The following is a 25631-nucleotide window of genomic DNA, read 5'->3' as shown; positions in this document are numbered from 1 at the left end:
GGGACATTTCAAATTGTGCTTTAGGAAAGCAGCAGAATCCAAGTCATTTTTCAACTTCACTTGACCCGCCTGTTAAAGGACTTCCTGTCACTGAATGTGCTGAAGACGCGAGTGGTCTGCCCTGCGACCCTGGAACTCTGGGCTCCCGCGTTGTGCTTTTATTTCCAGGAGTCTGACGAGAGTTTGCGTTTGTCCTGGGCGCGTAACGCAGCTTCGCGTTTCTTTTTTCTGGCTGCACTGGGTTTTTGTTGCAGCTCGTGGGTTTAGTCACCCTGCAGCAGGTGGGGATCTTAGTTCCCAGACCAGGGATCGAGCCCGCCTCCCCTGAATTGGAAGGTGAACTCTTCACCGCTGGACCACCAGGGAAGTCCTTTAGTGCTTGATTTCGGTTTGCGATCCGATTCCACATTGCAGGGTTCTGGATTCAGCCTACAAATAAAGCTGGAAGGGTTCTGGATTCAGCCTATGAATAAAGCCCGTCTCAGACGGAGTCGGCTTCTGTGCCAGCTCTGGGTCGCCAGGGCTGCCCATTGCGTCTTTGGTTTGGTTTGTTTGTTTGATAATCAGATGCAGAGGAAGAGATGCTGGCTTGGCCGGGAGTGTGAGATGGCCCATTCGCATCTCAAACACAAACACTCCAGAGCGGCTTCTCATCGACCCTCCGATGGCTGTCAACCCCACCCCGCGCTGCCTCAGGGCCTGGCACACGCCCTTCCGTCCTGATGCCCCCCCCCCCCCCCCCCCCCCCCCACTCACCTACCCATCCTCAGCACACAGTGTGAGCATCATGGCCTCAGGAGGGCCTTTCCTGCCGTCCGGCCCAGCGAGGACGCTCTCCCTGCAGTCTCATCGCATCTGTATTTCTCTTCGAGGTTCTTTGTGGTATTTCAGGCAGCTCCGTGATGAAGTCCGCCTATGTCCGAGGTTCTTTGTGGTATTTCAGACAGGTCTGTTGTGAAGTCTGTCTGTATTGCCAGACTGCTGGCCCAGGCAGGCACACGTCCCTTCTGTTCACTAGAGGTTCCATTCAGCTTCCAGCTTAGGCAGTTCTCCAAACATACTTACTATGAGGGAATAAAAAGGTGAAAGCACATTTCTAGCTTGATTTGTTTCTGGGCAGATTGTATTCAGAGACTGAGATGGTTTTTTGCCAATAACTGACTTAGCCCAGGTTCACTGCGGGAATGAAAGTGGTTTCATAAGCCCTTCGCATACAGGGCAATGTCTCTTAAAAAGTCAAGTAAGGAGCAACACTGCTAGGGCTCCCTGGAGGCTCAGCGAAGAACCTGCTGGCCAGCACGGGAGACACGGGCTTCATCCCTGGTCTGGGAGGCTTTCACGTGTCTCGGAGCAAATAAGAGAGATAAAAAAAAAGTAACATATTACAAATATGACAGATTGATCACGGGTTGTTCCAGGCAGGGGGGACGAAAGGACGGAAGTGCAGCTGGAGCTGAGGTGAGCCTTGCTGGGAGCTGGCTCCCGCGGGGCGGCCTCCCCAGCCACGCGCTGGTCCAGCTCCTCCAAACCCGCCTCTCGGACCTGCCGGGTTCTGGGTCCCTGTGCTCTGCTCCCCCAGCCGCACGGCTCAGTCTCGCCCGCGTTCAGGCGAGTCCTCGAGCCTTTGATTCTCCTCCATCGTCTCCCCCTCTCCCCGACCGTTTGTCTGTCCAGCAGTCCCGGCCCAGGACCTGGGCGTCTCCCTCTGTCCACGCGATGGTGCGTCCTCAGCCACCCAGCGCACCGCTGTGTCTTCTGCGCATCTGAGTGGACCTCGGGACCCCAGGCTCGGCCGGGCAGCTCACTCACAGGAGGCGGGGTCTCTGGTGGGGTCTCTGGGGGCGGCAGCGCGAGGATGCAGAGGGTGGTGGTCGGGGCTGTGGGCTCTCCCTGGAGAGCCAGTCTTCAGACGGGGGGTGGGATGTCTGCCCCGTCCCTCCTGGGGCACTGGGATCTCATTCTGGCTGGTGCTAAAGGAGCAGCCCCACAGTCAGGCAACAGAAACGCCGCAGGGCGGGGGCGCAGGGCCCAGGCTGCTGGGCAGGCTCCAGTCCAGAGGCTGGGGTGACAGGCAAACAGTTTTTGCCTGCAAAACCTAAATAGGCCACTTTTTGGATATGTATTTATTTTGCATATATACACACACACACATTATATGTAGGTGATGCCAGCATTACTAAAATAAATATATACACGCACTAATACTGGGCTTCCCTGGTGGCTCAGTTGGCAAGCAGAAGATGCAGGTTTGATCTTTGAGTCAGGGAAGATCCCCTGAGACGGGAATGGCAGGCCACTCCAGTACTCTTGCCTGGAGAATCCCATGGGCGGAGGGGCCTGGCGGGCTGTGGTCCGTGGGGTCACAAACAGTCGGACACGGCTGAGTGAGGCAACAGCCACGCACGCTGATAGCAGTTGGTGATGCTGGTAAGACGATGTCAGTAAGACTTTGAGCAGGCCCCCCCAGCCCCCACCCCGGAGTCTCTGCTGTCACGGAGATGGCAGGTGCCCGCGGGTCTCTCCCCCCCCCCCCCCCGGAGTCTCTGCTGTTACAGAGATGGCAGGTGCCCGCGGGTCTCGCATCCCTGCAGCCCTGGGGTTTTCACTCTTCCGCTTCTATGCTGTGTTCTCACGACTCGCGTTTTGTTTGAGAATTGGAACCGGCTCCAGTGGCTTGTTCTTCCTTTGCTCGAGAGAAACTCAGGCTCCTTTCCTGCTAACAAATTGCCTTTGCTTCTCTCCCTACAGGATGTTGTGTAAGAAAATAGTTTAGCCATATCAAAAGCTGATGTGTTTGAAATACAATCCACCGGTCGTAACTGAATTATAACGATATCTGAGAAAGATTGCTTTAGCCCCGGGAAGTCTGACGCCGCCTCACTTGAAAAGAGCCGCTGGGGCTGGCTGACCCCGGTCCGGGGCAGAGGGGGAGCGATGTGTGTGTCTGTAGACTTGACTTGCTTCTATCAGAGCCTGGCAGGCTTTCCCTCTTAAAGACCAGAGAGTGAGCTTCAGCGTCCTCGGGACAATATGGTCCGTGTCTGTTACTCACGCTAGGGAGGAGAACAGAGCCCCAGGCCGTCTGCAGACAGGGCGGGCCGTGTCCCTGCAGAACCTGCTTAGAGCAGCGGCCCCGGGGCCGCGCTCCGCCCCTCTGCTCAGCACTACTAATGCAGCTTTTTTTGTTTTTACTACTAGGAAACCGTCCTGGTGGAGTGCACCCGGCCTGGCCACCCTTTGATTAATAAGACATATACGTTTGAAAGGTAAGTACTTTTCGAGATGACAGGTAAAGTTACACAAATGGAAACTTTGCACTAGGGTTTGATTAATAAAAGGCACAATTCATCCTATCATTTCGACTACTTGCAAAGGGGCAGAGGCAGTTCAGTGGAGAAAGGCCAGCCTTTTCCGCAAGTGATGCTGGAACCACTGGACGTCCACGGGCAGAAATGAAATGGATCTTTGTCCAGATGCCACAGCTTTGGCAAAAATTAACTGAAGTGGAAACTAAGTGTCAAGCCTGAAACCACACAACTTTTAGAAGGCAGAACAGAAGAAAGTCTTTGTGACCTTGGGTTAAGCATGGGATTCTTAGAAATGTGCCAAAAGCGTGATCCAGAAAAGAATCAGAAGTTAAACTTTCTTTTTTGTTTATGATACTGTTAAGAGGATGTGGGGACAAGTCACATACTGGAGAAAGTATTTGGAAATCACATAGCTTACAAAGGACCGGATCCAGAATACACACAGCGCCCTGGAAAATCAGAGAACAGACAGCCCAGTGAACAAGCGGGCAAAACATCCAAACAGACATCACTCCAAGGACAGAGACTCAAGTTACAGTTACTTGGGAAATGCCACTGATAATCCAAGCGGAATGGCAGGCAGTGCCGTAAACCCCTGACCACTTGACCCAGCAACCCTGCCCCAGGCATTCACCCAAGACATTTACAGAAATGTTTACACACATGCTTACACAAACCGCGACACTGGGTGTTTACAGCTGCTTCACTCATAACCGACAAAACTGGGGACAAGCCGGTGGGAGGTGGAGCCCGAGGGTCTGGGGATGGAGTGCAGACCAAAGGGACGACAGACCACCGTCGTGGGCAGAGGAGGCCGGACCCAGGGGTCCCTGGGATTCGTTCCTTCACAGACGTCTGGACAAGACAGAACTCTAGTGGCTGCCAGGAGGCGATGGGGGAGAAAGAGTCAGTTGCTCAGTCGTGTCTGACTCTGTGTGCCCCCGTGGACCGTAGCCCGCCAGGCTCCTCTGTCCATGGGATTCCGCAGGCAAGGATACTGGAGTGGGTTGCCATTTCCTTCTCTAGGGGCTCTCCCCGATCCAGGGATGGAAGCCGGGTCTCCCTCATTGTAGGCAGACGCTTTACCGTCTGAGCTACCAGGGAAGTTCTGTACTTGTGATAGGGGGATCCTGACTTAATCAAATAAACAAACCATTAAAAAAAATCATGCTGGACTGACTCTATTCATATCAAAGCTGTTGTTCAGTTGCTAAGTCATGTCTGACTCTGTGACTCCATGGTCTGCAGCAGGCCAGGCTCCTCTGTACTTCACTGTCTCCCGGACCTTGCTCACACTCGTGTCCACTGAGTCAGTGATGCCATCCAACCATCTTGTCCTCCTTCTCCTCCTGCCCTCAATCTTTCCCAGCATCAGTCTTTTCTAATGAGTTGGTTCTTCACATCAGGTGGGCAAAGTATTGGAGTTTCAGCTTCAGCATTAGTCTTTCCAATGAATATTCAGGACTGATTTCCTTCAGGATGGACTGGTTTGGTCTCCTTGCAGTCCAAGGGACTCTTAGGAGTCTTCTCCAACACCACAACTTGAAACCATCGATTCTTTGGCATGCAGCCTTCTTTACAATCCAACTGACATCTCTATGTGACTGCTGGAAAAACCATAGCTTTAATTATATGGACCTTTATCAGCAAAGTGATGCCTCTGCTTTTTAATACGCTGTCTAGCTTTGTCATAGCTTTTCTTCTAAGGAGCAAGCGTCTTTGACATTACGGCTGCAGTCACCATCCACAGTGATTTTGGACTCCAAGAAAATAAAATCTGTCACTGTTTCCATTGTTTCCCCATCTATTTGCCATAGAGGATGGGACTGGATGCCATGATCTTAGCCTTTTGGATGTTGAATTTTAAGCCGGCTTTTCCATTCTCCTCTTTCACCCTCATCAGGAGGGTCTCCATTTTCTCTTGGCTTGATTTCAGATTAATAATAATATTACCTGGGAGCAAGAGGTTCACTTCCTAATAACAAAGGAATCCACGTTGAGAGGAACCACAGCCCTAAAGGTGGTGACAGAGCTTCAGAATAAGAGACAAATGTGATAAAGCCTGGGAAGAATCAGGCAAATCCGTCAGTGTAACCAGAGATGCTAGCACTCCTCTGTCAGTCCTGGACGGGCGGGGACGCAGAGCTCAGCGTGAATTGGGAGCTACCCTCACGAAGTGGGAGAGTAGCCGTCTCCCTGCCTCCCTCGGGTGGGGTGAGGGGACCTCAGGGTGGTGGTCCCCGTGCTGTCTGCTCAGGGGTCCTCGGAAGCAGCTGCGTTCCGGCTCCAGGGTCACGTCCCAGCCCCGGGGCTCTGAAGCCCCACCTGCTTCGGGAGCCCCTGACTCCGCCTGCCCTGTGCCAGGCGGGGCCTGACCACCCCTTCATGGGCACGAGCAGGTCCGACTTCACCATTCGTGCACCTAAGGTCACTTGGCTTTCGGGGTGGCTCTGGGGAGGAGGCAGGCGCAGACCCCAGCCCCGGGCAGGCCCAGCGTGGTCAGGTCTTTGCATCCCACCGGCTGGCGCTTGGACGGGCGGGGAGGGTGGGGGAGTCGCCGTGGCCCCCCGTTTCGGCTGGGGCAGGGGCAGCAGGCAGCTGGCAGTGGGCCGTCAGCTCAGACATGAGCACCCGCTCGTTGGCGCCACGCTGGCCACGTGAGGGCTTTGGATGGAAGGGGAGGTCCGCGCTGTGGGACTTGGGCTGAGCCCAGAGAGAAAGGAAACCATCTGTGAAACGCGCTGACGGCTCGGCAAGTAGGAAAAGCTGAAGCTGAAGCCTTCACGCTGGGCGGTCAGGGACTCGGGGCCTGGCGACCTCACAGGCGGTGGAGCACGCGGGTCTGAGCCAGTCACAGCACGGTGTGTTTCTTAGCAGCTTTTCACGGGAGGAGTAAATGTCGAAGTGGTTTATTTCCATCTGGAGGGAAACCTCAGCAGTTTCAGCACTGAGCTCCTTTCCTCTTTTTTTAAAAAATTTATTTCTTTATTTGGCTGTGCTGGGCTTTAGTGCACCACGTGGGGTTCTTGGTCTTCACTGAGGCACACAGCATGTGAGAGTTAGTTCCCTGACCTGGGATGGAACCCAGGCCCCCTGCACTGGGAATGCAGGGTCTTAGCCACTGGACCACCAGGGAAGCCCCACTTAACTCCTTTTAAAAACAAATGCATGCAGGGGAAAGCACTCACCTTGCCTTTCAAGAAACTATGGATGGATCCAGGGTCAGAAGAAAGTGGTCTCTCCTGAGAACAGCAAAATATTATTATTATTTTTAAAGTGACAGGAACTGACCCAAAACGCAGTGGGAAAAATCCATCACTTGTATTGTTTTGAGGCTAATGTGTGCAGCAGGCAGCGGGAGGCCTCTTGGCTGTGTTTATCTGGGGGGGGGGGGTGGTGTGTGTTTATGCGGCGATGTATCTGCCAACACATGTGCAGTGCTGTCTATGTGTGGCCGTCCCAGCATTGCCTGAGCCCCTGTTAACGGGCAAGACGCTGCATGGGTGGGGAGGGCGAGGCGAGGCCGGTCCCCGCGGCCAGAGTCCAGCTCAGGGGAGGGCGGGACGAGCAGAGGCTCGGGCCCTGGGCCCCCCGCAGCCAGCTGACCGGGCAGAGCCGGGAGAGGAGGGTCCCCGGCCTCCCCCGCTCCACCCGCCCGTCCTGACCTCTGCGTCCCCGGCCCGTGTGGGCCCCAGGTTGGCTGCTGGCCGTGGTAAGAAACGGCGCCTCTCTGTGCCCCTGGGGGTCGGGTCCGACGTCCTTCATGTGACTCAGATGTGTTTCTGCAGTCTTCCTGTCTCTGGCTGTTTTTCTATAAAAGTACAGAAAGGATTTCTAATATAAGGAATTGACTAGATGCTTAAGGAATGCTCTATTATACTCTAAATTTTTTCTTCTCTATTTTTAGGAGCACTTTACATATTAAGGAAATCAACCTTTTGTCTGTGATTTAAGTTGCCTCTATTTCTCTCAGTTAGTCACTTGTATCTCTTTCCTTGCGTCTGACAGCGTTCAGCCATGTAAAAGGTCTGACTCCGTTTACCATAATCACAGCCTCCTGGGTCACACGGGAATATGCCCACAGGCTCTGGTGCCTGCACGGTCAGATTTCTTACATGGATCAGACCTCATGACCCACTTGGGACGGGACCTAGTGAACCAGGTGAGGTGGGGACATCTCCATGGTGAGACTTCATAGCCAAGAGCACGGTGCTGGGCGCCTGCTCATTCAGGTGGAATTCCGTGTCTTTCAGGGGTGGTTTATGATTTTCTTCATAAAGGGTTTAGACGTTTCTTTTCAAATTGCTGCCCAGGATCTTTTTATTTTCGTTCTCCTATCACGTGTACCATCTTCCGTTATATCGGGGAGCTCGTTTAGTTAGTATATCTGAATGCTGTTGGGTTTTGCACACGAATTGTACCACTTGCTACTTCACTAAACTCTCTGGTTAATTTGGTAACTTTCTCATCATTCAGCTTCGGATTGCTTGGATGTCTGGCAGAATCAGCTCTGAGCAGAGTCAGGCGATCCGCTCAGCCATCCTAGGGTCCCTGAGTTAGCGAACAGGGCTCGATACTATGCTGAGTAGCGAGCAGGCGGCAGGCCTGTGAGAGGCCTTTCCTCCTTGATTAGAAAGACTCCAGTGTCTCTTTGAATAAGAAGTGCATGAAGCCTAAAATGTTTCCCACCCAGAAAAAGTTTGCCACGCATGAACATCTGTGAAGACATTTGGCCAGCTGCAATGATATTTAAGAACTGATGGGAAAACAAGCTTGTCAGAACCCTGGAGAGATGTGTGTACTGCCCTCTTCTTGATGACAGTAAGGAGTTAGTGTGCATGTTTAAGAGTGTGACGGTGGTAACAGTGTGGTGACTTGTTAAAGAGGCGTCGTCCCTTCGAGGCAGGTAGCCAGTGTTTATGGATGAGCTGGGCCTGAGCTGGCCGCGGAGGGCGGCAGGCAGGGGCTCAGGTGAGCTCACCAGGTGGTGGGCGAGTGTCGGAGCTGGCGGTCACTGTTCTTCCTGCTTTTGTTATGTGGTGGGATTTTTTGGTGACAAGTTAAATAAGAGCTCAGACAGCCACTGCTCTAAACGTCCTCACTGTGCTCAGTGAGCAGCATTTTATAAGGAAGGCCCCCAAAGTGGAAAACCAGCCCTGCTTCTAGAGATGGACTGGCTCCCCTGGGCATGAGGACACATTTTGAAAGTGAAAGAAGGGAAAGCTTTGGTTCCAGCTAAATAAAAACCCGTGTTTCAGAAAACGAAGCTTAAAATCCAAGCTCGCTCAGTTCACACACGACTCACCATGGCCATGTCAGCTCTGGGCGGCCGGCCCTGCCTCTCCCCGCTGGCGCTGTTCCCATCTTGTTCGACGCTGTGCAGTGAACCACAGTTTTTGGAAGTCACTTCCTACTTTGGTTTATTCATACATGTTTATAAACACATAACCGCACTGGACTGCCTTATCATAGCCAGCTTTCCAGTCCCATTTTGTGTATTAACATTCGGCTGAACCAACCTGAGGTCTAGGAAAACATTTTTAAGAGCATGAACATAAAAATTAAGTATTACATATCAAATATTGCCGTAGTATGATTTTTACATCCTTGTTGTTGGACCCACTTAAGTGGAACTAACTTAGTTATGGGATAATTATATGATATCCTTTTTTTCTTGCTTGCTTTTTCTTTCTGCTTTGCAAGCATTTATAACTTTGCTTATGCTTATTACATTTTTATAACAGAGGAAGCAATTGTCATTCTTCTTTAACCTCTGTTAGCTTGAAAAGTAATAAAATTAATCTTTTATTGCTAAAAAAAAATGACTGTTGACTGTGTTGGGGCTCCTATGAGAAGTATGCAAGGATGTTTTTCTCAGGTTTCTGTATTTGGATAACAAAGTAAACCTCAAGACTTCCCCAGTGGCTCAGATGGTAGAGAATCTGCCTGCAATGCAGGAGACCCATGTTCAATCCCTGGGTGGGAAGATCCCTGGAGAAGGAAATGGCAACTAACTTAAGTATTCTTGCCTGGAGAATCCCATGGACAGAGGAGCGTGATGGGCTACAGTCCGTGGGGTCGTAAAGAGTCGGACATGAGTGACTGACTCACACTTACTTAACTTACTTACATTTTCTTCCAATAATGCATCATGTTCCCTTTGCCTCTCAGAGTTTACGGCCCAGCAGCATCTCAGAGAGTGGTGTTTGAAGATGTGTGTCCCCTTCTTACGTCCTTCTTGGATGGGTGAGTTCAAACATTTCTGAGATCGATTATCGCAGTGGGAGGTCAATGTAAGTAGACGTCATCTCTGCTACAGATGAGGGTCTGGCATCAGTGTCCAGGTATTTTGTGCGCGTATAGAGCAGACCCATGGCCCGGTGTCCACGTCCCTTCCCCGGGAGGAGGCAGAGACATGATTTGAGGAGTGACTGTTAAGGGAGCTCGGGTGCCCTGGGTCCGGACGATCATCCTGTTAGGTCGAGTGAAGGCGTGCGTGCTCAGTCGGGCCGGACGCTCGTCCTGTTGGGTCGAGTGAAGGCGTGCGTGCTCAGTCGGGCCGGACGCTCGTCCTGTTGGGTCGAGTGAAGGCGTGCGTGCTCAGTCGGGCCGGACGATCGTCCTGTTAGGTCGAGTGAAGGCGTGCGTGCTCAGTTGGGCCCCACTCTTTGAGACCCTGCGCCCCGTGGCCCGCCAGGCTCCTCTGTCCACGGAGCCTCCAGGCAGGAGCACTGGCGATCATCCCGTGAAGTCACGTGTCGTCTTCAGACTGAGAGGGCAGCTGCCTTCTCTCCGGGATTCTTTGTACCTTTAGGCCCTTCCGTGAAGTCTATTAAGAACAGTGACACCAAATCGAGGGGCTTGTCCCGGGGGGAAGGAGTCTCTCCCCGCGGACGCTGCTGCTGGCTTCCAAGGCAGTGGCCGTCACCCAGGGACAGAGGTCACTTTTCGGCAGTGCCGCGCACGGCTCTGATGGCTTAGCTGAGACCCAGTAGAGCAGTGCTTTCCACTTTGAAGAATCTGGGCTTGATGCAGACGTTGACATCAAGCGTCCAGAAGAAGACATATTTGTGTTTGCCCAGCGCCAGTGAAATGAGGACTGTAATGACAGGGCTGGACCCAGCCACAGCGCGGCTGCCTATGACCTCAGGGGTGAGGGGAGGCTCGTGGCCCCAACAGTCGGGTCAGCGCAGAAGCCACATGTCGCCAGCTGCTCACGCCTACCTGGCCCGCCCGCTGGGACCGGAATTTTCCTGTCCATCTGACAGAAAGAGCTCTTCCTTTGAAAACAGTAGGAGAATCTTTCTCTCGCTCTCTCTCTCTTTTTTTCCCCATAAGTATGTATCTTTCAAGTAAGCAGATTCCAGAAATAAAAAATGTCATCGTGGTTAACATGGTCTCTGCCTGTTGTAAATGTGAAACAGATGCGCGCATCGAGTCCTGGGCTGCATCTCCCTCTCTCCTTTCCTCAGTGGTCTGGAAGGTCCCTGCAGGCACTCATCTGTCCCCGCAAAGGCACTCCCTTCCCCACCCCACCCCCAGACACGCGCCTCTCAGGGAAGGTGTGAGAGGTGGGATGCCTGGTGTCTTCTCGGTTCTGGGAGAAGAGAAACGCAGGGTGATGGTGGAGAGGCCCTTGATGGGTTTTCACCCTCGCATTTGGTTCCCGGCGTCTTTTCGATTGAGGGAACAGCTGCCCTTGGAGGAGGAGGACTTTCTGGATCGATGCTCAAGGCGTGAACCCGTCAGAACACTCTTCAGAGTCACTTTACCGGAGCCATAGCCCTTGTCTGGCTGGAGGAGGGAAGGGTTCTGAGCAGATTCGAGCAGCGGGATCAGAACCTCCGAGGGTGGGGCCTGCCTTCGGGGGGTCTCCTCCCCTGGGAGGCAGATGGGAGTCTGGGCTCAGCTTCAGCCACTTGTGGGCCAGGCTCCCCTGCGCCTCCACGGCCACGCGTGTAAAGCTACACTGCAGACTTACTTCAAATATTCCTTCAGATTCTTCCCCTCTTCTCACTGACCTGGGCTAATAGCACAGGTGGAAGAAAAATCCTTCAGTGGTCCTCATCCTCTGTGAAGGAAGCTGCACTAAAATAACCCCAAACCAGGATGGTGGGGGCAGGCCAGCTGGGCCCCAAGAGGCTCGGCACGGTCTGAAATGAGAACCCCAAGACCCTTCGGGAAACAAGGTGTAAGAACACCTCACGACATCGCCCACCTGGAGTCAGCACTGCAAGGAATCCTAAATGTAATGGGGGCACTTCCCTGGTGGCTCGACGATAGAGTCCGCCGGCCGATGCAGGGGACGCAGGTTCAACTCCTGGTCCGGGAAGGTCCCACGAGCCTCGGAGCAACTAAGCGCAGGGGCCACAGGTACTGAAGCCTGTGCACCCCGAGCCCACGCTCCGCTGCACGAGAGGCCGCCGCCAGGAGGAGCCGGCGCTCTGCACCCAGAGGGGAGCCCGAGCAGAGTGAAGACCCAGCACGGCCAAAAACAAAGAGATGAAATTATCTTTAAAAAATGGAATGGGGGAAGTATTTTTAAGACATCAAAAGAAAATATGCAAACTTTCATATGCATTCTAGTTAGCCTGATTTTATGAAGATGAACTTAATTCAGGCGACTCCAGACGTTGGAATGAGTGGAACTTAGGAGGAGGGCCTGGCCCGGGAAGGACTCCTCGGGCTGGCTGTGGGCTCCTTGTGGCCTCCCATGAGGAACCGCAGAGCTGCCTATGAGACACAGGTGTCCCGAGAGGCACGTGTGTGTGAGCACGGGTATGACCATCCGTGTGCACCCGTTCAGCCACGCGGGCGGGGTATGCCCAAGACAGGTGTGGTTAAACGCAGGGCGGGCTTTTCAGGGAGCAGATTCAGGGGGAATCACTCACGCGAACACTCGTCTCAGGGTCCGGTCACGGCGCCAGGCCCTCCGCCTGTTTTTCTGCCCTGAAGTCTGGCTTGCATTTCAGGTACAACGTCTGCATCATGGCTTACGGGCAGACGGGAAGCGGGAAGAGCTTCACCATGCTGGGCCCGCATTGCCAGGAGGAGCCGGCCCCGCCGTCGGAACCCTGCGGCGACGCGGGCATCATCCCCAGGGCGGCTGGAGAGCTCTTCAGGTACCGGGCGGGCAGGGAGGACCAGGCCGGGGTGCGGCAGACGTGGGCGTGAGACGGGGGCCACGCCCGTCCTCCTTTAGGACGCGGTCAGAACCCGGCGTTACCACCAGGGACGCTGTGTCCTTACGGCACATTCGTCAGTAATGCTGACATTCTGACTGTTGCAAGTAAGGCAATGCTTCTCAAAGGGCTCTCCAGTCGGACAGCTTGTGTCAAGGGGGGCTGGGGAGTGGGGTTTCCCGTCTGTAGCTGAGGGGACAGAGGGAAGCCTGTGGTCTCGCCCTTGTCTCCTGCCCAGGGAAGCAGACACGAAGTCCTCTTTGTGGGCGACTGAAGAGGCTCCCGTCCCACTAAGGGGCCTGGGAGTCACGGAGGCGCGTCCTCTGGTTGTCACGGTGTTGCTCCGAGGAGAAACCGGGAAAGCTGGCCCCAGCAGCCCAGGCCGTGTCCCAAGGTCTCCTCCCGCGGGTCGTGACCTCCTGCCCCGGGGCGCCCCGTGTGCACCGCCGGGCCTCGCTTCTGTGCGTTTTGTCAGGGCCGCAGGTGCAGCCTGCGCGTGTGTCCTAAGTCCCGGGAGGAAGGCGTCTCCCGCAGCGGGGAGCCGCGTGGCTGGGTGCCCTCTGAGCTCCCAGCCCCTGGAGTTCAGGTTTTGTCTCCGTATCTCCTTACGTCATCCTTCAGTGTCTCAAAATCAGGGCAAAACGCAACTCACACAAAACCTTGATGTTTTGGTGCCTCTTCAAACCAATATTCTTTCATTATTAGTGCACAGAAAAGACTCATTTGTTAATTCGCTTCCACAAACCCTTTCTGAAAATAAACCTTGGTAAAATATCTCCCAGTTTTGGGTCGTTCTTGTTCTCCCCTTGACGCGTGTGATTTTCGGGATCAGACCACTTCTTAGGAGGTCAGGCTGTAGCCCTGGAGAGCTGCAGCTGTCACGAGCGTCCTGCAGGTCGCCGCGGGATGCGGCCCTCAAGGGCGGTGCTTGGGCGACCGTCAGAGCACGCGGAGGCGGCCGGGGGACCAAGGCCAGCCTGGGGACCCTGCTCTGTTTCATCAGCCCAAGCAGGTGACGGCCATGCCTGAGCTCCGTGTGTGGACGTCCGTGAGCAGCAGAGCCGCTCTCGCACAGGGCTCACCGTTCCTGGGCGGAGGCCTCCTGCTGGGGACGCAGGCCACGGGAAGTGTTTCTATTTCAAGAGACCGAGGCCTCGGGGACACCCAGGGAGTCGCCTGGTCCCTGCCTGGGGCTGCTTAGCAGGCAGCTGGCTGGAAGCTGGGTGGCGCCGTGTGAGAACCAGGCAGGACCGCGCGGCTACCCTGGGCATCCAGGGAGAGGGACCCGGAGAGACGGGGAGTGTGTGGGAGGGCGGTGCGGACCGGCAACCTCTGGGAGTTGCCCTCATTTAAAGCGGCTGCACCCGTGCTGCTAAGACAACCGTCCAGACCCGTGGAGACAGCGTGGCTGGGGCAGGCCTCAAAGCATCACCCAGTGGTGCCTCCCTGCCCATCACACCATCAAGGCCCAGAAACAGAGGAGGCGAGCGAGTGAGCTCAGGCCAGAAACAGGGCCGGGACAGCAGGAGTCAGAGACGCCCGCTCTGAGCCTCACACCCCCGCCATCCTCTCGTCTCGAGTAGGGGCCCCAGGGGGCAGGCAAAGCCCTGCCCAGCAGGGAGACGGGCCGACGGCATTCCTCTGAGTTTGCCTTCACTGAATCCTAGTGTGAGCCACATGCCTGGACTCGCAGGGCCGGTCCAGACCGAAGCTGAACTTGCAGACACACGATGTCCAATGAGCCCAGCGTAGGTAGTGCTCACTTGGCAAGTCACGGAGCTCGTCCCCGAGGGCAGCAAGCAGAGGCCGAGGGTCCAGGGCAGGACGGCAGCCCCTGAAAACGCTGGAGGGAGGCTGTTCGGACTACGCTGGGACAGTCAGCGTCTCCAGAGATAGGACACACGGCGTCGCCTGATGGTGGCCTCCTGTCAACGGGCATTTAAATCACCTGCTTCCAGAGCGGGTTTTTCACGTTTTGAGTCTTGGGAGTGAAACGAGTCAGACCCTTCCCACTCACCGTTGTCTCTTCTTCCGCGTGGGGGGCCATGGGCGCAGCTCCCCACCCAGGGCCCACTGCCATCGCTTGCACGAACAGGACTAAAGGTCCAGACGTGGAGTTTTCTACCTCTTCAATTTCTAATCAGAGTGGACAAACCCCAGGAAGGAACGTGTGTAGCCATGTTGGCGGCTGAGTCTGTGCGTGACTCCAATCCCGGCGATGGGGTCGCAAAGAGTCGGACACGACTGAGCGACTTTCACTTTCACTTTTCTACCTGCTAGACACCGCTGAGGGCTTCCCTGTTGGCTGGGTGGTAAAGAATCTGGCTGCAGTGAAGGAGACACAGATTCGATCCCAGGGTCGGGAAGATCCCCTGGAGAACGGAATGGCAACCCGCTCCAGTGTTCTGGCCTGGAGAATCCCATGGACAGAAGAGCCTGGCAGGCCACAGTCAGACACGACTGAGCGCCTAACACGCAGACATGGCTGGAGGCACAGGGAACATGAACCGTGCGTGTGAGAGCATTCAGCCCTCAACAGAGCGGAAGCCTTCAGGACCCAGGACACACGCGTGGGGAGGGACGGACAGGACCCCGGGCCGGGGCACCTGGAGGGGCGCTCGTGGGCGGGGGTCGTCACCTCCCTCCACCGCCTCTGGGCCCAGCGACCTCCGCGCGGTGACGTCTCAGGAAGCCTGTGCGTATTTTATATAAAACGTATCACACTCTGTTGGAGTCATTTGCCTACTAAGCACATAGTTTCTTCAAAGCCAAGACTGAGGACTCGTTTTTAACATTGTTTACAGAAATTTACCACCAATTGAGTAATTCTTGTGGGACAAGTGAATCGATGCATTAAACAAATCAAATAATTAAACAAGAAAAGCGTTTCCATGAGCTCCCTGGTACTGTAGAGATGAGAAATCTCATTGCGGTTTGGGGCGCCTCAGAGAGATGGAGCCAAGTGCATCTTTCCTGACGTGTCAGGAGGGGACATACCATCTCTAGCTTAGCTTCTCTTGGTTTTTCACTTTTAAGACAGTCACTTAGAGTTTTCTCAGCAAAACCCAGTGCTGAGAACTATCCAGATATCCAGAACTCTTTGCTAGCGATTACTTTCACAAGAGAACTTAGCTCACGTTTCCTTCGTTGCAGTCTTTTTTATTTCCTTAGTTGATTATCATTAGACTACGCGAATGCCTGGTTTTATCCGTAGATGTCCCATGGATGCGGATGCAAAGCCCACCTAGCAGGACTTGAGTAGGACTCGCCCAGGCCGGGGCCCAGAGTGTCTTTACGACAAGAGAAGCAGAGTCAGAATCAGACTGGCTCTCCTGGGCCAGCGTTAGAGACACGGTCATGCCCCGAGGAGACGGCCTGGTCCTTGGTGACCGGATGGTGTGGGGCGTGAGGTCAAAGGGACGGAGCAGGGACATGGGGCGGGGGCAGGAAGCTGGGCTCAGTGGTCAGCGCTTCCTGGGGCGGGACCATGGGGTTTTGCTCTAAGTGTGTCCTGTCTTTACTTTTAAATTGATCTGCAGTCTGCATGTAGTGCTTTCAAACTTGAAACAAAATAAGATGTGTGGTGGTTTTCTTTAGAGTCTAGTGGGTTTTAGAGAGGTCACGGTGAGGGCTTAGTTAAAAGGCGCTGTAGGAGGGGCATTGACTCAACACCACGGACTCAAGCTTCCTGAAACGGAACAGATTTTAAAATAAACAAGTCTGGTTGCTGGACCAGTGCTCAAAGCCTGCTTTGGGCTTCTGTGGGGGACTCAGCTTGGGCGTGGTGACTTCTGGGTCAAGACTGTGGGCTCTTCAAGAATCTTTACAGTGTATTTAGAGTTTGAGGGCAGAAAGCATTGATTTAGATACAACTCGGATGAAATAACTGTGTTCCCAAGACAGTCATTTTCTCTGCAGTTTAAAGAGGGTGCTCCCTTCTTCCTGCGTGGCTGGTGAGATGGTGCCCAGTGGTCCTGAATCCTGAGTTTTGCAGCCCGTTTCTCGAACTCTGACTGCCTCATGTTGGAAGTCACTCTTTAAGCCCTGTCTCCCTGGGGTTACCCACGTTCCTCTGATGGTTTGGTGTCTGTGTGTCTCACCCCTCCTCCAGGCTTATTTCAGAAGATGCGTCACGGAGCCCCGAGCTGGACATTTCCATAGTGGAAGTTTATAACAATGACATTTTTGACCTTCTGGCTAACGACAGTGGTCGAGTGGCATCTGGGGTGAAGCGACAGGTGCTGACGACCCAGCAGGGGAAGAAGGCGGTCTGCGGGCTGACCTACCAGTGAGTGACCGGGTGCTGAGCTCTGCGAGGGGCCGCAGCTTCGAGGGGACCCCATGTAGAGCCAGGCGAGGCGTCCCAGTCAGCACTCTTCCCTAGAGAGGGTTCACTGTGTTTATTTGCCCAGGGTGCAGTTCTCCACTTTCAATTTGCTTTAGAAACGATCTTTTAACGTCATAATGAAGACTAATTAGACGGTGCTTTAAAACATCTTCTTTAAGAGATGGCGGGACAGGCGTTGCGAGGCTCAGCTGAGGGACGGGCGTGGAGAAGCCCCAGGACCCGCCAGAAGCCCCTGGGTTAGGCACTGGTGTACTTGCATCCCTTGGCATATCAGAATTTTACCGAATACACCAAGGAATCAGCTTCTCCTCCAGAGGTCCGTGTTGTTAGATTCACGTTCAGGAATCAGGTTTGCTTCGGGCAGGGGTCACTGACCCACGTGGACAAGTCATGAAGGGTTGAGGTCATGCCGCCCATTCTGCGGTCTCAAAGTTAGCGGAGGAAGGGTCTTCAGACTATTCCCTTTTCCTTTTTCTTTTGTATTGGCATATAGCCAATTAACGATGTTGCGATAGTTTCAAGGGGTCAGCAGAGGGACTTGACCATACATGTGTATGTGTTTCTAACATTTGAAAAAGCCTAAAGGAAGTCATACGTCTGACCATGATAAGTTTACACGAGCTAACCCAAACTGCCAGATTTTCACTGATAGATGTCATGATCAAAACGTTTTCTCCTGCAGATCAGAAGTTCTGCTTATCTCATCAATTAAAAGAAGAAAGTAAATTAAATTTGCATTTCATAAATTTGATGAAATTTGGTTTGATAGGCAAAATATTCTAAAATCTCAGGGTCCTTGAGGGTACCATAAATACAAGCAGGCATGATGTAGAGAAGATTGGGAAGCTCCACTTGGTTCAAAACCAGCCTCTTACTTCAGGGTAAAGCAATGAGAGACACGACGAGTCAAACAGACCCGTCAAGGGAAACGCTGGCTTTCTCGCGCTTACTCTTGTCTGAGGCGCGCTGCCTCCCTGAGCCGCGTACACGTGGCCCTGCCGAGCTGTGCGTACAGGCCGGCCTCCCCGCCCACCCCCGGCCCCTCAGTGCCCGCGTGTGCACCCGCAGGTCGGTCCGCAGTGCCGCGGAGTTCCTGACGCTTGTGGGCAGGGGTCTGCAGCTGCGGGCAAAGCAGCCCACTGCGGTGCATGCCGAGTCCTCCCGATCTCACCTGGTGATAACCGTGACCCTGGCCACAGCCACCTCCTCCCGTGGTCCCAGCGGGCGGCCCTCCGCACCCGGTCAGTGCCCATGGAAGAGATGCACGGGGGATGGGAGGAGTCCGCCTACTGCAGGCTCTGAGACACGCCCAGAGCCTGGGGAGGGTCTGCAGCCCAACCCCAGGAGCCAGGGGACCCAGGCTGAGGATGAGGGGGGCCCAGCATAGAGACAGCGTGCCTTCCTGGGAAACGTGACGCGTTCATCGCGAACGACACTCTGACTGTGACCTGGGTTTAAGAATTCAGACACCAGTACACACACACACAACAATTCCAGCTGTGTAAGAGAATCACGCGCGTGTTCCCAGGTCCTCACTGACCGGAAGGTCCAGAGCAGTGCGCTGGCATCACCTGCGGGGCTGGTGGAAGCGCGGACCCTCTCCCGCCCCCTGCCCCCTGCCCCTCCCACTGTCGGGACCCCGGGGCACGGCTGGGGCCCTGGACGCATGCTTCTCCAAGTTCAGGGAGCCAGCGCCCCATGAAGGCCACGGAGAAGCCCCGGGCCCAGGGGCCAACCCCCAAAGGGTGTCTACACTCCAGACTCAGGCAGGGAGGCGGAAACCGTCCTGACCCAGCTTGTTGCAAGGCCACTTGAAGCCCAGGGCATTACCAAATCTTCCTTGGAAAGCTTGTTTAGTGTTCGTGGGACGAATTAGGCATTGCTCGCCGGGTGGCTCAGTGGTGAAGAACCTGCCTGCCAGTTCAGGATTCCCTGGATTGGGACATGGCACCCACTGCAGGATTCTTGCCTGGAGAAGAAGCCCATGGACGGAGAAGCCTGGCGGCTGCAGTCCACAGGGTCACAAAGAGTCGGACTTGACTTAGCGGCTGAGCACGCACACAGACTTTAATTCACGTTTGACCCCGCAGGGTCTCGGGGCCCTTTTCCTGTCTGTGTTTAAGAGGAAGGGTCTCACTTCTCGTGAGGTGTGGGCCTGCGGGGCGGAGCTGGGGGACTCCCACCTTGGGGGGAGGCCCAGGGAGCTTGGGCACCATCTCTTGTTTCTTGTCACGCCCCTGCTGCAGCCCTGCAGTTAGATCAGTCAGCGTCCACAGAGCCCTGCCGGCCTGGACCGCGGTCGCCGGCAACCAGGAAGAGGCAGAGCCCACCCATGCCCCTGAGGACCCGCGGGCATGGACTCGGGCAGGTGGCCCCGGACCCCCTGGGGCAGGTGCACGCCACCCTGCAGCTTGTGGACCTGGCGGGCAGCGAGTGTGCGGGTGAGCGCGGGGAGGCTCGGGGTCCTGACCATGAGCAGACGGGGCTCCCAGGGGTTGCGTCCCCCCCAGTGCCCTCTGAGTCTCGCCCCTCCCTCCTGGTGCCGTCTCAGCACGAAGACCGAGTGTCAGTTCAGATGCCGCTCCGCGGGCTCCCAGCAGGGAGGGCAGCCCGCCCCCCCCAAGGCTTTCCCTGCCGAGGCCGCAGGTGGTCCTGGGGGGACGTCCTGTGACAGGCTCTCCTCCGCTCAGCCTTGCAGAGGGCACTCTCCCCACGATGCCTCTGTTTTGCTTCTCTGATGCCTCTTGATGTCAGCAAGGATTCATGCGAATCTTGTATGAGGGGGTCTTTGCACTCCCCAGGTGTGTCTGGAGTGACGGGGCCAGCCCTGAGGGAGACTTCTTGCATAAACCGGAGCCTGGCGGCCCTCTCGGACGTCCTGGGGGCGCTGGCGGAGGGCAGAGGCCACATCCCCTACCGGAACAGCCGGCTCACCCACCTGCTGCAGGACGTGCTTGGTACTGCTGCGCCGCGGCTGCCCCTGCCCCCTACCCCTGCCCCCTGGCCTGCTCCTCCCGCCCAGGGGGCTGGCTGGCTCTGGGGGTCTCTGCCTCCCTTCCTCAGGACTTGCAGCTCCTGTTAACACGGTCGTTGTCTCGAGGGTTGCCTGACCTGGGTCGCTGGGCAGCGTGGGCACCACCAGTCCCTCCAGCTGGTCCCATGTTCCTGCACCTGCAGGGCTTCTCTGAGCCGTGGGACCACGCGGCTCCGTCTCTGGTCTCAGGGTCTCCTCTCGCTCCGTCCACAGGACGAGGAAGGGGCCGCTCCCAGCTCTGCTGCTGCCCCTGATCCACGCCGACTGGGACCAGTGTTCAGCAGGATGCGTGGGGCTGGGGTGGCGGTGGGCACCCACTCCGCACGTTCTCATCCCCACGGCTGAGCTGCTGTTCTTCCCGCCTTAGGTCTTTTTCCAAACTGCCTCCCCTATTGCTGGCCCTTCAGGCAACATGAGAGGGGGCTTCCACTTTGGGGAGAGGCCCAGTGGCCCCTTCCCAAGGGCCTGGAGGGGGCCAAGGGCCTGCAGAGCAGCAGGCGGGGCCCCAGCCTCCCTGGGTGCACCCAGGCCCCTGTCTCACGCTCGTGTGGAGCCGCAGGGCCGGGCCGACCCCTCCGGAGCCGGGCTTCAGAGACCCTCCTCTTTCACTGGGGCTCTTCCCAACTGCACCTTGTCACTTCTTTCTCCAAGGAGGTGACGCCAAGTTACAGGTGATCGTGTGCGTGTCCCCAGGCCAGAGGCACGTGGCCGAGACGCTGCAGAGCCTGGGGTTTGGAGCCCGAGCGAGGCAAGTGGAGCGAGGCCGTCCAGCCCCCAGAAAACTCAGGTGAAGGAGAGGTGGCGCGCTCAGGGCTTTTCTCCCTTAAATGTGCTCCTGGCTTTTCCTTATAATGTACGTGCTGTAAAAATAAACACACTGAACATGCAGCTTGTGAAGCTGAGCCAAGTGTGGACAGACCATCCAGGCAGCTGGGGTCTGGGCAGGGGAGGGGGGAGGGGGAGGGAGGAGGGGGAGGGAGGAAGGAGGAGGGGGAGGGAGGAGGGGGAGGGAGGAGGGGGAGGGGTTGAGGGGGTGCAGGTGGGAAGAACCTCCTCCCCCCCAAGGGCTGCCAGGCTTGGGACAGAAGGATCTGAGAGCCTGACGGAGTCCCGCTGTGGTTTAGATCGGCACCCTTTTCTTCACGGGAAAGTGATGCAGTGAAAAGCCAAGGGCCCTGGCAGAGATGCTGCAACTGCTTGGGGGCAGGTTGATGTGGGCCTGGGTCAGCGCCCGGCACAGCCAGCACCTCTGGGAAGGGAGGACACGCTGGCCCAGCCTGGGGGGCTCCTCTCCACTGTGACCCCCGGTGTCTCAGGCTGGACTCCACCGTTGCTCCCACGACAGGAGGGTGCCAGCCGCTGGAGGGGACGGCCAGGGGCTGCTTCCCTCATGTCCCCGCCCCCAGGACGCGGCTCCCTGGGGACCAGAGGGGCCAGCGCTGGGGGTGGAAGGGGGCTGCTTGGGGGAACTGCAGACACCACCAGCCCTGGGTCTGCGGTGGGTTCTGGAGTGGACGTGAGGCCCAAACAGGCTTGGAGCCGTTGCCGCCGATGGCAGCCCTTGTGGCCCAAATGGTTTCAGTGCATCCTGTCTCCAGCCCGTCCCCGCTGAGCGTCGGGGAAAGTGTTTCAGTCTGAGCCTGTCTGGGTGCGGGTGTGCCCTGCAGGACCCTGATGGAAGCTACCACCCCGAGGATGCCGGGTGGGATGGGCCGGGCCCAGGGCGAGGTCACTGGCCAGCCTCTCAGCCCTCCTGCTGCTGCTCCAGGCTGTGCTTTCGCCCAGCTGATGGCCAGCAGGCCAGGAGGCCAGGAGCCCAGCAGGCCAGGCCCACTCAGGGCAGCGGGCAGACAGACAGGGACACCGGGACAAAGCGGGCCGGGCTGCCCTGGGGAGAAGGGGCCCCCAACGGCAGGGCTGGGCTGAACTGAAGGGACCAGTCTGCACTCGCAGTTTTTAATATGGACAATCAGCTCGACGGTAGGTGGATCAGTGAGACAGGACAGTTTATACAGAAGAGCTACACGGACGTGCTTCTGTGTGCGGCATCGCCACGAACGTGGCTACAAAAGCAAAACAACACGGGAGCGTTTCTTGTTCACTACTCAGGTATTCTGAGCAGTGTAGCCATGGAGACAGAATTTTCTAAAACGGTGCAAACTCAGTAATGTGACAAGTGAACTGGTGTCAACTTCCCTTGATTCACATGATGCTGGCCTTCCTGCCAAGAATGGAGCTGAAATGGCTGTCGTGATCCTGCCTGACTTCCTGCAGGGCGGTGCCCCGGGCTCCGCGTCCGCATAGTCCACACCCAGGAGTGTCGGGCGGGCTGTGAGCAGTGGGTGTGGATGAGAGGCGGGGGGCTTGAGGAACAGGCCTTCCTGGCACTGCAGATCCTAGGACCCCAGCCCCGCCAGGTCTGAGACCCCACCCGCAGCCCTGAGATGTGCCCTGAAGGCTTCAAGGCTCGGCCCTAAGCAGGTCGAAGTGACTCCAGGGAGCTCGGTTCTCACGCGCCTGCTGGCCCAGGCTCAGAATCCCACCAGTGGGACCAGGCGTTGGGGGCGATCGGAAGCCTCCATAGTCAGGACAGCGGGCTCTGGGTTCGCCCACAGGACACGCGCTCACGGCCCTGGGCGGGACTACTGCCGGTCCTGCATCTGCTGTGGAGGGGGAGCTGGGGCCGCGGGCGCCCCGAGAGGGGGACAGGCCAGCCCCGGGCCCCGCGGGGCCAAGGAGCCGCCCACGGAACATGCTCGGTGCCGGGCTGCAGAGGCGGTCTGTGCCCCCGGGGGACAGCGCGGCCCTGGGCCAGGCTCTGAGTGACCCTCCAGTGCTCCTCCATGGGGACACGGCACAGCAGACGCCCGGGTCAGGCGTGTCCACCGAACCTCCCATTAGACCCAGGTGCCCCCGTCCTGCCGTCCCGGGAGGGCCTGGCGCAGGGACAGCTGAGGGAGGAGCTGCCTGCCCTCGGGTTGGCGATGCCTGCCTCCTGGACGCACTCCCCCAGCACCAGGCCGAGCTGCCCACCCGGCGCCCATGTCCTTGTGATGCACCCCACCCCACCCCACCCCACCTCCCCGAGCCCCCACCTCCAGCCACGCCCACGAGCTTCCTAAGGCACCATGGCCGTTCCCAGTGGCCAAGGTCTCTGAATAGTGGGTATGTTTCTACATTTGCTCTTGGAGGAAAGTGGGGTCTGTGTTCACAGGAGCCCAGCCCCATGGGGGAAGCAGGAAGCAGAGGGCGCTGGGACCCATCCCGGCTGAGACCTGGGGTCCTGGTGGGTCTGGGGGGCTGGGCCTGCTGCCTGACCTCCCGTGAGTGACGGTGACGTCACAGAGGGTGACGGCCTCCTGAGGAAGAGAATGGGTTCTGCAGATGCACAGAGAAAAGCTTGACACCATCAGGTCACAACTTTAAAACTCCTAAAAAGCCTTCGAATAGCACAAACAAGCCCAGCATTCCGCCACTTTGTCCGACCACACCCCCACCCTTTCTGGTGTGTCCTTGTCGAGTCCTTGACCCAGGAAAACACTGCTTTCTCCCGTGTCTCCTGATGCTGAGGTTTGGGACTAGCTCCCATTACCCCCATGGGAGGGCCTGCAAGGCCTTCTTGCCACTCCAGCCTGGCACCGGGGGTCAAGGTCCTCACGAGACATGACCTGGATCCCCGGGCCACCCCTGTGGCCAGGGGGTGATCCTGGTGGTCACTGTGAACCCCACGGGTATTTCCCACCAAACTGTGACCATGGGGAGGGTCATGGAGCGTGCGCTGGGTGGAGACACAGCCGGCCTAATCACTTAATGGTTAAAAAAAGTCCTGGTTCTGCAAATTTTTCCAAACGGTGTCACCACGTGAATATGCCAGCAGGGCCCAATGCCTAACCCTGCCAGCCTGGCGGCCCGCCCTGCCCCGCCTGGTGCAGCGGAGGCTCCCCGCCTGCCAGCTCTGGGGAGTCTACACCGCAGGAGCCCTGGGTGGGGGAGTGGCTGCCCCCAGAGTGCCCTGAGCACAGCGGGGGGATGCCTCCCGGTTCTCCCGCGGGGTGGCACCTTGGGCAACCGAGTCCCCTGGGCAAATGAGCGGGAATCGTCAGCATGCAGGTTCCCAGGCCCCAGCAGCTGGTGGCTGGCCCGGAGTGAGCCCTGAGCAAGCCCTCGGCTTTCTCGTGAGTATGACCCGCTAGTGTGACCTCTGCCTCCAGCAAAAGCGAGCTGGCAGGGCTGGGGGAGCTGTGGTCATGTCCGGCCGGTACTTCCTGAGCCATCTGCCCATCCTTCAGGGTCCAGAGGGAACCTGGGGGCTTCCCTGTCGGTCCTGACAAGTGTGGAGGGAGGCGTGGGGGAGCCCTCCCCACAGCCCTGGGGTCTGCACAGCCCTTGGGTGACCGTGAGTCGGCCACCAGCAGCCCTCATGGCCCTCTGGGAAGACCACAGCCTGTCCACCGCTCACAGCTGTCTTCCTGGGTCTCTCCAGTGTCTGCTTTGCCTGAAAGGCCTTTGGTCTAATTTAGGCAAAATGAAAGGCCAGTTTTTCTGATGTCCTAAAGAAGCCTCCCTCCTCTCCTGCTCTAGCCCTGGCCTTCTGCTGCCCCCTGGTGGGCAGAGACGGAGGGAGACCGCTGGGGGAGGGGCTAGCGAACAAAGCGAGGCCCCTCCCGGCCTCTGACCGTCCCGTACTTGCCCAACCACCACGGATGGCCTGCTGCTGAGTGCACACTGGGCACAGTTTTCTGCGTCTCCACAAGGCCCAGAGGGAGCGCAGGAATAGGAAAGAAGCTCTGGTGGTTTCTGGGTCAGCAGTGCTGCTTCCGTCTGCGAGGACACAGGGTGCTGGGCTGAACTCCCTCGGCCCTGGCGCCGGCCATCCTCCGCCAGGCTGGGTTGGATCAGGATAACAGAAGGGCAGGCTGGACGCGCTGTCCCCCAACAGGCCCCGCCCCAGGCCCCGCCCCTCCTCCCAGACACACCCACGCCGCAGGCAGCCCCGCCCCCAAAGGCTGCCCAACAGGCCCCGCCCTGGGCAGGCCTCCTATGCTCAGACGGCCCCTCCGCCCAGACACGCCCCCTCCGTCAAGGCACGCCCCCCTCCACGGCCACTGCACATTCCCCCCCAACAGGCCACGCCCCGGGCACGCCCCCTCGGCCAGACACGCCCACTCCACCCAGACACGCCCCTCCGAGGGCTGGGAAGCCCCGCCCCCCAGAGCCACAGTATACCTCCCCCAACAAGCCCCGCCCCGGGCCCCACCTCCTCCACCCAGACACGCCCCCTCCGCCCAGACACACCCTCTCCTTCCAAACACGCCGCCTCTGCAGGCAGCCCTGTCTCCAAGGCCCACAGCAGCCTCTCCCAACAGGCTCCGCCCCGAGCCCCGCCTCTTTGCTTAGACACGCCCCCTCCGCAGGCAGCCCCGCCCCCAGGGCCACCGTGCTCTGTGCTGGCCGCCCCACTCCACGCGCTGGGGCGGGAGCTCTAAGGGGACGTCCCTCCTCTGCGCCGTGTCCACTCATCACGTATGCCTGCGTTCGTGTGCACACACGGGCACGCCTAGGGGTGTGTGTGGGTCCTGGCCCCAACCTGACGCTCAGCTCTGCACGACAGCGAAGCAGTTCATCGGGCTGGGCTCGCTCCCACAATCTCCTTTAAAGGAAAAAAGATCATCGTGGACTCTGGATCGGGGCAGATGTGACCTCGGGAATTCGCAGGGAACCAGGGATGCGCCCATCTGAGGGTTCCGGGTGCTCTGCCC

The 25631-nt window shown here is 57.3% G+C and overlaps 1 protein-coding gene across 2 annotated transcripts in view; it reads left to right on the top strand.

Moving 5' to 3' along the window:
* KIF25 (kinesin family member 25) overlaps positions 1-20749 on the top strand; it is a 42293-nt gene extending 21544 nt beyond the window's left edge. Inside the window, exons 8-15 of one of the 2 annotated variants that reach the window (XM_020909986.2) lie at positions 3199-3266; positions 9480-9554; positions 12281-12430; positions 16602-16778; positions 17907-18079; positions 19085-19279; positions 19640-19795; positions 20524-20749. In XM_020909986.2, the coding sequence (XP_020765645.2) occupies positions 3199-3266; positions 9480-9554; positions 12281-12430; positions 16602-16778; positions 17907-18079; positions 19085-19279; positions 19640-19795; positions 20524-20663 (1134 nt within the window). In that variant the 3' untranslated portion in view covers positions 20664-20749. Of the gene's footprint in view, positions 1-3198; positions 3267-9479; positions 9555-12280; positions 12431-12728; positions 13265-16601; positions 16779-17906; positions 18080-19084; positions 19280-19639; positions 19796-20523 lie in introns of those variants that run through there. The other variant, XM_070461750.1, reaches the window with a different exon arrangement.
* Positions 20750-25631: the final 4882 nt, after the last annotated feature.

The sequence above is a fragment of the Odocoileus virginianus genome, chromosome 34, assembly GCF_023699985.2.
Source record: "Odocoileus virginianus isolate 20LAN1187 ecotype Illinois chromosome 34, Ovbor_1.2, whole genome shotgun sequence".
Lineage (NCBI taxonomy): Eukaryota > Metazoa > Chordata > Mammalia > Artiodactyla > Cervidae > Odocoileus > Odocoileus virginianus.
This window is presented reverse-complemented; position numbering and strand designations above follow the sequence as displayed.